Consider the following 14,687-nt stretch of genomic DNA (forward strand, 5'->3'; position numbering starts at 1 on the left):
TATATATATATATATATACATATATATATATATATATATATACATATATATATATATATATATATATATATATATATATATATATATATATATATATATATATATATATATATATATATATATATATATATATATATATATATATATTATATATATATATATATTATATCAACCTTCGGATTTTGGGTCAGCATTCGGCAATACTGACCTAACTGCCAATCTGACAGTGTCTGAGTTTGGCAATTTTTTGTGGCAAAACAAAAGTTTTATTTAAACTGTAAATAAATCAATTAAAAGAAAAAAGAAAAAATGAACATTTTATTCTAAATAATTTAAAACAAACAAAAAAAACAACAAACAAACAGCAAAAGTTTTATTAAATAAATTAGATAAGATAAAAATGGAAAAAATAATGTTTTATTTAAACTTCAAAGAATTAAAATAAAAACAGCAAAATAAAACATCTAATTTAAATTCTGAACAAATTAATTTAAAAACACAGCAGGAAAACGAATGTTTTATCTAAGTTCTAAAAAAAACAACTAAAATAAAAACAAACAATAAAAATTTTTATTAAGTTTAACTTAAATGCAAAAAAAAAAAAAAAAAAACTGAAAAAAGCAATGTTTTATTTTAATTCTTAATAAAATAACCAAAACAAAAACAGTGTAACAAACGTTTTCTTTTAATTCTAAATACTTATATTTTATTTAAATTGTAAACAAAACAATTAAAATAAAAATAAAAAAAAGAAAGTTTTAATTTCTAAACAAAACAGTTAAAATAAAAAAAGATAATCAAACGTACAGATATACTGTATACTGTATATATATACTTCTTTTCTTTTCAAAATATTAGGAACCCGTTTGATGTTTAAGGGTTTTGAGCAACCCCTAAAAAAAATTTAAATTTAAATTTTTTTTTAAATTTAGTATTAATTTATTAAATAGAACACATTTAAGGGGTATCATCAGACATTTTCAAAAAATGTTGTTTTATGACACACCCTAATATATATAAAGCTTTTGACAAAGTTTGGCATGCTGGTCTTCTCCATAAGCTTGTTTCATATGGTGTATTTGAGAAAGTTTTTGAGATTATAAAGCCGTTTCTTTCTAACCGCTTTATTAAAGTCATCCTTGAAGGCCGACACTCTTCTTCATTTCCAGTAACTTCAAGGTTCAATCCTTGGTCCTATTTTGTTTCTTATCTACATTGATGATCTTCCTGATAACCTAACATCTAAAGTAGCTCTCTTTGCTGATGACTCAACTTTATACTCCTGTTTTAACAAAAAGTCTTCTCTTTTCCATTGCTTAAAACAGGCAGCCGATCTTGAATCTGATCTCACTTTTGTAACAGATATTCACCCACTCACCAGTAATAAAATAAAATTGCATGCTGGTTGCAGTTGCTGCCAATGTTCTAGTGATAAAATAAATTCCTCTTGAATTCCATCAAGCATTCCTAATATTTGGAAGATCCTTATAACTGATTTTGGCAAAATCTTTTTTTCCGCATAATATCTGTAATGATGCCCTAGCTCACGCAAAAACTTCATGCCATCTCACCATCCCCTGCTGGTATGCTGATGATTGGCGTTGACTGCTTGAAATTTTTAACCAAGAAATCATAATTTTTATCAGTTCATCAACAACAACAAAAAATTTATATTTGGTAACAATGTTTTGTCTCCAAATATTTCATCCATGACATGCTTCGATAACAAATCTAACAAATGATGCTGCAACCAATACATTGTAGAACTTCCGAATTCCTAGCCAAAAACTCTTTTTTTAAATATGCTACAACACCACCTTTTGCTCCAATATTTGTGTTTGTTGTGTCATAAATAATCACTTTTATTACTTCCCATATATCAAATTCATTTAACAAATTAATCAATGCTGAAACAATTTTTTTGGCTTTGCCATCCTCTAAAAGTACGGCTGACAACTTGATTTCCTGATCATTGTTTTTTAAAACTACAACTTGAATTTCTTCCTGTTTAATCTTCTTGCCATCAAAATGAAAAGCCCATAAAGATTTTTTTTATTTTTTTAAATTCTTCTTTGACTTCATCAGCTTCTTTCATAACTGTTTTGTAAATACCTGCCTGTGTTGGAGTTGCAATATTGATACCTTCTTCTGACAATTGATGAATTGATGACTTTTTTGCTCTGGTGTGTACTTAGCTTTAGATTCGTTACTAAAGAAACAGCTGAAGCAATTGAAGCTTTTCACCGTCAAGTCTTTCTTTCACTGTTACTAGATTCTGAGTCAGTGATTTCTATTTGATGCATGGTTTTGCTGACAACAGTAACTTTATTTTTGATACATTTAGATGGATGAGTTGGAACAATTTTTGAAGTAACATATCCTAATTTTATATTACTTTCAACTTGCACTTTGTAAAACTTCTTTTCTTCAATACTCAGACATACACCATGTTTACTTGTAAAATCAAATAGTATTTCATTATAACAGTTGATACTGATTATCTGTGCCTTCTGACCTCTGTGGTATTTATTCACCGAATTTTCGACTTTTCTTGAAACCGATTTTTCTGTTATTACTGGAAAATTCAGTTTGGCCCATAATGAAATAAATTTACAAGTGATAACTTTGTATCTTCCAAAAACAGATTTCTCTATAGAGGCCAAGTAGGGCTGTTTCAAATAACTTAAGTACTTAAGTATTTGTTAAACTAATCAAGTACTTAAGTAAATTTTTATTACTTAAGTAAAATCAAGTAATTTTTTTTTTTGAATTAAATCAACAGAAAATTGATATTTTATAAAAAATTTGTATTAAAGTTGTCTGATTTTTAATTTTGTACCCTAAAATTAAAGTGTAATAACTTTTTAGTTTATATTTTAACACTAGAAGCCCCAGGTATTTTATATACCTGGAAAACCTAAAGTGAATCATTTATTTTTATTTGTTTTTTTTAGTAATTTAAAAAAAATTACTTTAAACTACTGAAGTAATATTTTTACATTACTTGAACACCCATAAGACCAAGTAAGTGAACCTTCCTAAAACAACTAGCACATTTGGAATTAGCTTTTCAAGTGGTTCTTCAATTTTATGAATTTCTGTTCTTTTTGGCTTTGCTTTCTCAAAATGAACTAATGTAATATTAAATGTAATTAAATATAATAAATGTAAATAAAAAATGTTTATTGTGTCAATATGTAATACTAAAACCAATGAGGATAAAATTGAGAACCAAAAAAATGTGTCACATCTCTCTTTCTCTCTCTCTCTCTCTCTCTCTCTCTCTCTCTCTCTCTCTCTCTCTCTCTCTCTCGCTCTCTGTCTGTGGCTCTCTCTCTCTCTCTCGCTCTCTCTCGCGATCTCTATATCTGTATATATATATATATATATATATATATATATATATATATATATATATATATATATATATATATATACATATATATGTATTACACATATATATATATACACATATATATATACACATATATATGTATATTACACATATACATATATATATATACACATATATATACACATATATATATATATATATATATATATATATATATATATATATATACATATATATGTATTACACATATATATATATACACATATATATACACATATATATGTATATTACACATATACATATATATATATACACATATATATACACATATATATATATATATATATATATATATATATATATATATATATATATATATATATATATATATATACTTATATATATACACATATATACATGCGTATACATAAATACATGCATATACATATATATATATATATATATATATATATATATATATATATATATATATATATATATATATATATATATATATATATATATATATATATATATATATATATATATATATATATATATATATATATAGATATATCCGTGTGTGTGTGTTAAAGTTGTTTGTGTTATAGTTATTTTCAAAACTTCAAAAAACAATATATTTATAATTTAAAAAACAATTTATACTTTAACTAATTATAACTAATAAAGAAATTTAAAAGAAATTTAAAGTTACAATTTTTGCAGTTTTTTTAAAATAAGATAAAATTTAATGTGATTCTGCAATTAATGTAATGGAGGAAAAAAATTGTCAGCACATAAATAATATTGTCTTTTACAGATGACTGTCAGCACATAAATAACACTATGTAACAAACTTTTACTTTTGTTCTGCTCCTGGATTGAAAGTGTGTTTTCCTAACCTGCTAGGTCTAGAACAGATAGGAAACCGCTGTTATTCCAGGAAAAACTTTGCTTCTATGACCGGGACAATAAAATTTGGAAAAACGCATGTTTTCGAGAAAATTCTCAATTTGCTTTTAATGCCGAGCTTCCTCCTATAATATTGCTAAACTGCTAGAGTTGTCCAGATACTTCTACAATCAAGAAACTTTCAGAACTTTCAAGAAACTCTCAGAACTTTCTAGAACATTTTTGAACATTCCAAAAGTAGCTGTACAGGTATAAAAGCACAGGTGTATCAAACCAAGATTCTAATTCATGTTATTACAGACTGAAAGGATAATGATTCATAGTCAAAGAGAAGTTATTTATTTGATATGGCATCAAGAGGTTGTTTGCATCCAGCTGATTCATTCTGTTACATGTGCAGACAACTCATAAAGACAAGAGTGAAAAAGTATTGCGGGGAAGGAAGTTGTATAATGTGCGAGGCCTACAAGGTATACTTTGGCATGCTAGTCCGAGACCAAGACAAATCTGGGGCACCACTTTTCACATGCAAATATTGCAAGATAACAATTGAAAGTAAACTGAACAGCTGCTTCTCACATAGATGTGTTTTAATTTATTTTCATAAAATTTCAATGCTTTAGATCTAGTTCATTTCAAGGAGTTGTAATATACAAAGTTCTGTCATATGTCGTGTGCTGTAGGCATATACGTTCCATCTTGAAATCGTTCCATTTTATGAAATTTCCAGTCCTCAAATTATTATAATTCTTATGTATTATTATGTGCTATGTTGCAAGTTAGTACAGAGGAGAGAAGCGAACCATGAAGTTTGCTATCCTGCAAATTCGGCAAGAGCTGAAGAACCACTCAAGCAACTGCTACTTCTGCATGGTAAACCCAAAAAATCGCCACACCAGCAAAAATGCGTCTCAGATTGTTTATCGGGACATACCTTCTTCCATCGCCCCAGTACCATTTTCCGCCAATCTACCTGTTTTGACTTCTCCTAGGCGACATCCGTCATCTTCTGGAGACAGCAGCAAACAAGATAGCGAGACAGATACTGGAGATATGGACTACGATTCTGCAGATGAAGTTGGGGATAGAAAACCGTACTTCCCTAACCAGAAAGACATGAACAATTTAATTAGGGACCTCAGGCTTACAAAATCAAATGCAGAACTTCTAATATTCAGGCTCAGTGGAACTTGACTAATGATAGCATACAAGTCATGGATCAGAGGAAGTGGCATTAAAATTCTTCAACTTCTGCAGTCAGCGTGATGGTCTGTGCTTCTGCAACAATGTTACCGGTCTATTCCAGGCTATATGTATTGCATGTAATTCTATTGAATGGGGCCAATAATAGACAGTTAATCCCAGAGCCTTTAAGCCGTGTTGCTTCACTATAGAAACAACTACTCGTCTCTTCTGATGGCCCACTCTGTGCATCTCAAAGAGGACTACATTAGTATCAAAATGTTGCTTAGTGCATTAAACTTGACTTCAATATGGTATCATTCTTTATGGGTCTTCACAGAGGCGTGGTGGCCCCAGAGGCTAAGCGGGATTCCCGCATGGGCTTTTCAATTTTTCATCTAAATATAGGCCTTATGGCAAATTTTAATTTTTTCTACATTTTAAAGAAATTTCACAATCATTTAAATATTTCTGTCAGCACAAATTAAAATTTTATTAATCACTTGATTTTAAACTTGATTTCAACTTTGAGCGCAATTATATTAGTATTTTGCATAATAATAATATTGCTCTGAAAACAAAGCAGATGTTTTAAAACGTATTATGATATTTTTTTCATGATAAAAATAATGAACCCATAAACGGTTTTTAACGATTGTAATGTTGACAAAAATTTAAGAAAGTCCGCAGACCCAACATTAATAATAGCTATTATTATTGTTGGACTTAAAGTAACTTTAAAGTTAACACCAAAACATTTTTCTTAAATGAATTAAATCGCAATACAATTACTATATAGTAATTGTATTGCGTTTTAATTCATTTAAGAAAAATATTTTTGTGTTAAATTTTAAATTAGGTTTTATATAAATAAGGATCGAACTCATGTTTTGCATTTTTGTAACCTTTCGAAACAGATATAAACTTCTTTAATAATAAATAAAGTTTTTTAATTTTATACAGTTTATATTATTGTATGTAAATAAAGAAATCACTCCGTAATATCCTGTCCTCAAACAGATTTAAAAAAGGATGATGAACTGCTAAATGAAACTACATTATAAAAACTTTTATGTTTAAATTATGTCAATAACGGCACCATTTTTAGAGCGGCATTTTAGCTGTTGCGAGTTTATCCTAAAATGTTAATAAAAGTTAAAACACCGAATGAAACAAAAGCATAAACTAAAAAGAATTTTCTCATAAAATAAAAAGAATTTCTTAATTTTCAAGATTTTCAATATTTATTTTAGAAAAATAATTATATATAATTTAAAAAAATTTATAGTGTTGTACAATAATATATATATCATTATATAGTAATAAAAAAATTCAAATCTTTGATTTTTAATTTTGCGTTAGGCTATGTTCTTCAAACAATAAAATACTAATCGTATTTGCTTGCGGTAAAGTTTTGTTTTGAGATAATCAAAACAAAAACGTAATCGCTGCATCGTGTTTTTACCATTTTTTATTTTGAAGTATTACAAACAATATTATTAATTACAAATAGTATTATCTCAACTTGTTGGTTTGTATTAATGATTTATTAGAATAAGGTCAGTTACGAAAAACAAATAAATATATTTGTTTTTCGTATGGGCCTTTACATAAAGTATATATGGTAAAATCCCGCATATATTGGCCTTTTAATAAAAATCCTGCATGGGCTTTTTAGAGCCACCACGCCCCTGGGTCTTCAAGGAGGCTTCATGAAATTTCCTTGTTTTCTTTGTATTTGGGACAGCCATGATACTAAGGCGCATTATCACACAAAGGACTGGCTACAATGGACCAAGTTTTCTGTTGGGAAGAGCAATGTGAAGTTTGAGCCTTTGATAGAACCTCATAAAGTGCTTATGCCACTGTTGCACATCAAGCTTCCTAGGTAATCACAAAGCTGAAAACTATGTGGAGTTGGTGCATACTCTCATTAAGAACTACACCAAAATGAGGTACAGAATGTCTCTGAAAGTCCATATCCTTGATTTGAATCTCAGCAAATTCAAGGAGAACATGGGCACCTACTCTGAGGAGCAAGGTAAGTGCTTTCATCAAAATATATTGGACTTTGAATGCCCTTACCAAGGACAGTATAACAAAAACATGATGGGGAACTTCATTTGGGGGCTACTTCGAGAGAGTGATTCATTGTACAATCGTAAATCTAAAAAAATTTAATCATTTCGGAACCTTGTTAAGTGGTTTCCGACAGTGTCTGTCTATACTTTTTGCAACTTTTGTTTTTACCTGATCATAATGACAAAATGGAAAAAAAATGGTTTTATTTTTCACAAAAAAAAACAAGTTTGCTTTGTGCTGTTGTCGTGTAAGCAAAGTTTGTGCTTAATGAAGTAATTTTTTCACATACTCTAGATATAAGCAACTGAAATAGAACACTTAGAAACCAGTAATAAAAATTGTGTTACATAGTATAATTTAGCTTAGATAATCTTTTACAGATATATTGAAATATTTTGAAATTCTGATTTTAATGTTGACACTTTTTCAAATAAAATTAAAAAAGAAGTAAAATAATAAAAAAACAAAATTTATTTATTTTGATGTCATCAGTGGCATTTTGTGCTAAATTTAATCCATGGCATAAGATTACATGTGGTGCAAATACAAAAAAAGTCATACATAAAAGATATGTAAGCAAACTATAATTTTTTACTTTCAAAAGATAGTCAAAACAACCAGAAAAAATAATGCAACAATCTAACCTTTTGTTCCATAGACTGATTTTTACGCTGACAAACACTGATTTTTATGCTGATTATATATAACTTATAACTCTATTAGTTATTTATTGAATTTTTAGGCACGATTTGCAAAATTGCATGTTTCAATAAATTTCTATGTGGCCACAACAACAGTAATGATTACATGAATATATTAATGTTCACATTAACAAATTTTTAAAAATTTCAAAACTAAATTATATACCTTGGTACATAAGTTCCACATTATCCTTACTTTTTATGCTACCAGAAAGCATACATTCATCATTCTGGTCTTGTGCTAGTAGTTCCTCAAGTTTTTTACCAATAGCAACACCCCATTTGTGAAAAATTATACCAGCTTGATATTTTAGCATTTCAGCCGTACTACCATAAGGAAAACCTTTTATAAGTTTAGTCACAGATAAAGGCCATATTTCATGGTTGCAGCAGTGAACAAAATACGCGATCTCAAGTAGATAACAGGCTCTTGAAACAACAGGTGCCTCCTGAATGTTTCAGTAAAAAAAATAAAACAGGAGTACTAAGAAAAAGTTTCTGATTAATACTGATTTATATTTTTAAAATAATTTATTCTCTTTTATAATTTCTTTTTTTTTTTTTATCATAAAGTTTTTGTTTTGATTAATCTATAGATAAGAAGATATTCGTTCTGGATTCACTTGGATTATTCATTCATTCAGGATATATTCATTCTGGAAACATTCATATGATATTGAAGACATTCATACCTTTTATTGTTGTATTCACTTTTCACAAATTGAAAATATTTTTTTGGAGCACTTGTTTTAGATTAATATTTTAAAAAATAAATAGCTAAGTTTCTAAAAATATAAATAAATAGAAATAACTTACCAAATCTAGCATTGCAGCAATTATCCCTTCATCAATGGCACTGCCAGGCTCACCAAGTTCTAATAGAGTTCTGAGATTATTTAAACCTTTGCGAAGTCCAGTTATATTTAAAAGCTTCCCTTTATGAAGATGAGGGTGGAGTGCCGGCTTGTTATCTAGTTCATCATAAACAATTTTAGTAAGTGAAAAATGGTCAGATTTAACACTTTGAGATGCTTTAGGTGAATTAACATCAGAAACTCCAATAAACTGGGACAAGGATGTAGATGGAGAATTGCTACCACTAGAAAATTCAGATTCATCTATGGTTTTTTGCGGCCATAACTTCTACATCACAAAAATTATAATAGTTCATGTATTAGAGTTTAAGGGTTGAGAAGCATAGTAATAACAATTTTTTTAAAAAACGCTTAATTAAAGTCAAATTACAAATTAAATGTCTGATATAGACATTCAGCAAAATAATTTTGCATTATATAAAGATATTGTACAAAATAGTTTTTATCAGATTTAGAACTTCTGAAAATCAATTTTCCATCAAATATAGACATTCTGCAAAATAATTACTAAAACTTTTTTTCATAATCTTATTTCTCTAAAAAAAAATTTTCAAACGTGCTACACAATATCTTTAAGAAAACTAATTTAGAGTTTCCAAATATCAATATATATATATTCAATTTTTTTTTTTTTGAGGGGGGTGGGGGAGGTGAAGAGTAGATAGTATAATAAGGGGTAAGGAAAGTAGGTAGTACGAAGAAGGCAAGAGTACAGAAATAAAAATAAATTTTAGTAACTATTATTATCAAAATTTATTTTTAAATCATTATCAAAAAGTTATTTACAAAACAACTTTGAGTAACTATATATGAAAATTATAGAAATACAGTATATAAAAACTTGAGAAAGATTAAACTCTTTCAAGATTTTAGTCATAAATATTTGGAATGTCAATACTTGAAACAAATGCAAAAAACAATTCAATAAATTTCTTGAAAAATAAAAAAGATTTGAAACCAAAATTTTATTTTTAGTTTTATAGAAAAAATAGAAAAAAATCTTTTGTCTTCATAGGAAAAAGGATAATAGCTTTTGCTATTTTTTTTTTTTATATATATATATTTTTTTACTTTTTTTAGTGATAAAAGAGAAGTAAAAAAATTTAATCAGGTTTAAATACCTTCTTTCTAATTTTTTTTGCGTCTGATTTAGTAGAACCACATAACTTTTGAACTGGAGATGAAACCTCAAGAGCAATATCAGAGAGTGTATTAACATTTTTTACAGGTTGTAACTTTGATTTGTCGAAAGATGCAAGCAATCCAGTCAATAAAATCTTGCGATAAATAAAAGGATATTTAACTCGTACAAATTTTGTAAGCTTTACAACTAGACTCAAATATTCCTAAAATAAAATTATCAATTTCTAACAGAGTGTGTATATATATATATATATATATATATATATATTATATATATATATATATATATATATATATATATATATATATATATATATATATATATATATATATACATACATTTATATACATTTTTTTTTTTTTCTGACATTGCTTGAGAAGGCCATTTAATACATTCAATACAATACCAAAAAATGTTTTGTAAAATCGATATTATTAACATAATTTTACAGTGAATATAAGTTAGTATTATTAAAAACTTAATAACAAAGTAAAAATTTCTAACAAAGAGAAAACCTCATTAAAGAGTATAAAAAGTCAAAATAATAAAACTTTCGAAAGAATATCTACAAAAAATGAACAAATATTCTCTAGAAAATTTTATATAATGTAAAATACTTTTTAAACTTATATATACAGCCCTCTTTTTACTTTATATATACAGCCCTTAGAATTAGCAAAAATGAGGTCAATATTTTGTCGACTTGAATCTATTAAAGGTTGGCATCAGGTTGGCAAAAAAAATTTGACAAAATATGGTTTTACTATAAAATATGGTACCACAATATGGTTTTACCATAAAACATAGAAACAAGGTCGGCAATTTTTCACTGAACTCAAACACTTCAAGGTCGGCGGTTAGGCCGTCATTGCCGAATACTGATCCTAATTCTGAGGGTTGAATATATATATATATATATATATATATATATATATATATATATATATATATATATATATATATATATATATATATATATATATATATATATATATATATACATATATATATATATATATATATATATATATATATATATATATATATATATATATATATATATATATATATATATAAGTCAGTAGGGGATACTGGGGCAAATTGATCCACGGGGTAGGTTGGCCCATTCTAGTTTATTCAAAGGCTAGACGCTTTAACAAACTGGGAATCTAAGTGAAGGTTGGTAGTAATTCAATGCTTTTTCCAAAAAAAATCATATTTATTGGACCATATTTGAGTGTATGGGGCCGTTTTAACAATTTTTGATACATCAAAATCTTTTAACAGTTTGTTTAACATGATTATACTCACTGACGTTTGACAGTACAGCATTATTCAAGTGCCATATTTAAAGCTTATAGTATAAGGATTATTTTAGTATATAATGTTCCACAAAATTAATTTATAGTGTAAGGAGAAAGTTGTTCATACTTTAAACATGACAATGGGGCAGATTGGCCAGATGCAACCAGGACACGTTGGCCACATGGCCAACGTGTCCCAGTTAAACAATATAAATTTATTTTTTGAGAACTTAAGCAATGTTTTGACTAGGTTAAAATTAAGTGCTTGAGACATTTGGAACATTGATGAGACTGGAATCACAACAGTGCAGTGGCCTGATTGTGTTGTTGCACGTAGAGGCTTTGGCCAGATAGGTTGAGTAACATCAGCAGAAAGAGGAGCATTTGTGATTATGGCTTTGGCGGTTAGTGGGATTGGCAATAGAATACCTCCATGTTTTATCTTTCCCAGAGTTAATTTTAAATTTTACTTTATTCGTGATAGACCAATAGGATGTGATGGATCAGCACATTCGTCAGGATGAATGACAGAGACAAATTTTCTTAAATATATCAAACATTTATCTATCCATACACGTTGTACTGTTCGCCCTTGTCTGGTATTGATTAATAACCACTGCTATCATCTTGATGCAGCAGTACTTGATTTTTGTAAAGAAAAAGGTATCACACTTTTATCTTTTCCAGCACACTGTAGTCATAAATTACAACCATTAGATAAAAGTGTTTATGGTCCTTTTAAAAAGTTTGTAAACTCAGCATGTGATGCATGGGTTACTGTAAACAAATGACCTATGACTATCTATGTCATACCTGGTATAGTAAAAACAGCACTTCCTAATGCTATAACTCCAAGGAACATAATTAGTGGTTTCCAAGCAATAGGTATTCATCCATTTAACAGAGATCATCTGTGGATTTTAGCATCACTAAACAAACACCTAGAAAGAAGTTTCAGCTGTGGATTGTAAGAAAATATCTAGCAACGAAGCTTCATCTGTGGATTGTAAACAAAAAAATTTCAAAAAATTTAATTCAAATGAATCAATATCTAAGAAAGGAAACTTTCCATATTTAGACTGCACATCAGGTGCTACTCCAAACCCTTCACTTATACCATCTCCTGAAGAAGTGAGGCCTTTTGAAAAAGCTCAGCCTAAAAAAAACAATGTAAATAAGCTTTTAAAGAGAGCTCCATGACAATTATTGTCATGGAGCTCTCTTTAAAATTTTTAGACATAAAAATGCATATGAATTAACCTTTTTGCCAAAAATATTTTCATACTTTTTGTGTAATTCTTTGTCAAGATATAATTCAGAAAGCGAATTTTTTTTTTTTAAATAATTAAGTTGCTGATCTTCATGCTTAGAATGGCGAAGCGCTGACTTTGGTGTTGCTAGACAAGTAAAAGGAACACTAAAAATACTTGAAGCAAATAGTGGTCGAATATAGCCACCAGGAAGCTTAATCATTTTTGTATTTTCAGGGCAATATTTTTATAACAAAATCTTTATGTGGAAGAAGCACATTAACCCATTTCTGTTTCACAAATTCGCCTTTAGCTAATTTCAAACAAGACACTTATTAAGTTCATTATAATTCCCTTTACAATTCACAACTCCACATTTGTTTGGCATAATGAAAGAGATTTTCAAAAATATTACTGCAATGTTAAAAACACTTCCACTTTAAAAGAAATAATGGCCTTCGCTAACAAATTCATAAAATCAACATTGCTCGTTCTGTCATATAGTAGTCCTTGCTATATATATATATATATATATATTTATATATATATATATATATATATATATATATATATATATATATATATATATATATATATATATATATATATATATATATATATATTTCAGTCTCCCGTTTGGCAACTGAAAGTAATATTCTGATATATATATATATATATATATATATATATATATATATATATATATATATATATATATATATATATATATATATATATATATATATATATATATATTTCAGTCTCCCGTTTGGCGACTGAAAGTAATATTCATTACTTTTAGTTGCCTGCTGATTTTTTAAGTTGCCCATTGCTTTTTATATAAAAAAATTTTCACTCAGCAGAGTTCACACATATTTTATTTATTTTTCATTATAGGGTTTAAGTGTAGACAAGAAATAATTTGCATAAGTAAAAATAATATTGTAAACTATTGATAACATTAACTTTTCTACTTTCAGATAAAGCCTATGCAGAAATATACAACATTAGGTTTCTCACTTGAATTGGGCCCTTTTTATATAAAAAAAATTGGCCCTCTTTTTTACAACAACAAAGTATTTAAAAATATAAAAAAACAATTTACAAACACTTTAAAATTCTATGTTTTTTATGTGTTGTAATTATTGAGATCCTATTTGTAACTGTATCCTGAAAACTATTGATAATTTGAAAGTATTGTACCCTAAATTGTACCCTGAAAACTATTGATAATTTAAAAGTGTTCTAAAGTATCGTGTTCTAAAGTATCGTGTTGTAGTTAAATTTTAAGCAGCATTAAAAATCATTTAAACTGACAAAACAAAAATTATTAATTGAATCTAAATTCAGTATTTGAAAAAGATTATATTTCCTTATTATTTATTTCTTAAAACTATCTTATACTTAACATAATCTTTTGTTTGTTTATCACAATTTATTTATTTTAATTTATTTGTATTTAAAGTAGTATTTCTTATTAAAGATTATAAACAATTTATGCATGGATTTTATAAGTTACCAATAAGATATTTGTAAACATAACTTATGTTCGTAAATGTATAACATCAAAAGAACTTTACACGATATTGAATTAATAAGAAACAAAAAATTTTAAACACATTTGTAAAAAGAATTCTCTTAAACAAAAGCACCTCTCCCTTTTTATAAGAAAAAAACGTATTTAATTTGCTTTTGCATATCTATAATAATCTATGACGATGATTTTGCATATTATAATCTATGATAATCAATGACAAAAAGACTTATGTTTTATCACATAAACGATCATTTACTTACGTAAACTTCAGAAGTGTTCAGTTAAACGATAACTTTTTTTTTTTTTTTGAATTTTTAAATTATCTTTTAATATCGATATTAAAAG

The 14,687-nt window shown here is 27.2% G+C and overlaps 1 protein-coding gene across 3 annotated transcripts in view; it reads right to left on the bottom strand.

Annotated features, from left to right (window-relative positions):
• The window catches only part of LOC101239676 (protein unc-80 homolog), a 110,469-nt gene that overhangs the window by 70,862 nt on the left and 24,920 nt on the right, over positions 1 to 14,687 (bottom strand). For all 3 annotated transcript variants that reach the window (XM_065807642.1, XM_065807641.1, XM_065807640.1), the window contains exons 6-8: positions 10,229 to 10,453; positions 9,049 to 9,375; positions 8,399 to 8,681 (exon numbers count right to left, since the gene is read on the bottom strand). In XM_065807642.1, coding sequence (XP_065663714.1) covers positions 8,399 to 8,681; positions 9,049 to 9,375; positions 10,229 to 10,453 — 835 coding nt within the window. The remainder of the gene's footprint in view (positions 1 to 8,398; positions 8,682 to 9,048; positions 9,376 to 10,228; positions 10,454 to 14,687) is intronic.

The sequence above is a fragment of the Hydra vulgaris genome, chromosome 10 (genome assembly GCF_038396675.1).
Source record: "Hydra vulgaris chromosome 10, alternate assembly HydraT2T_AEP".
NCBI lineage: Eukaryota > Metazoa > Cnidaria > Hydrozoa > Anthoathecata > Hydridae > Hydra > Hydra vulgaris.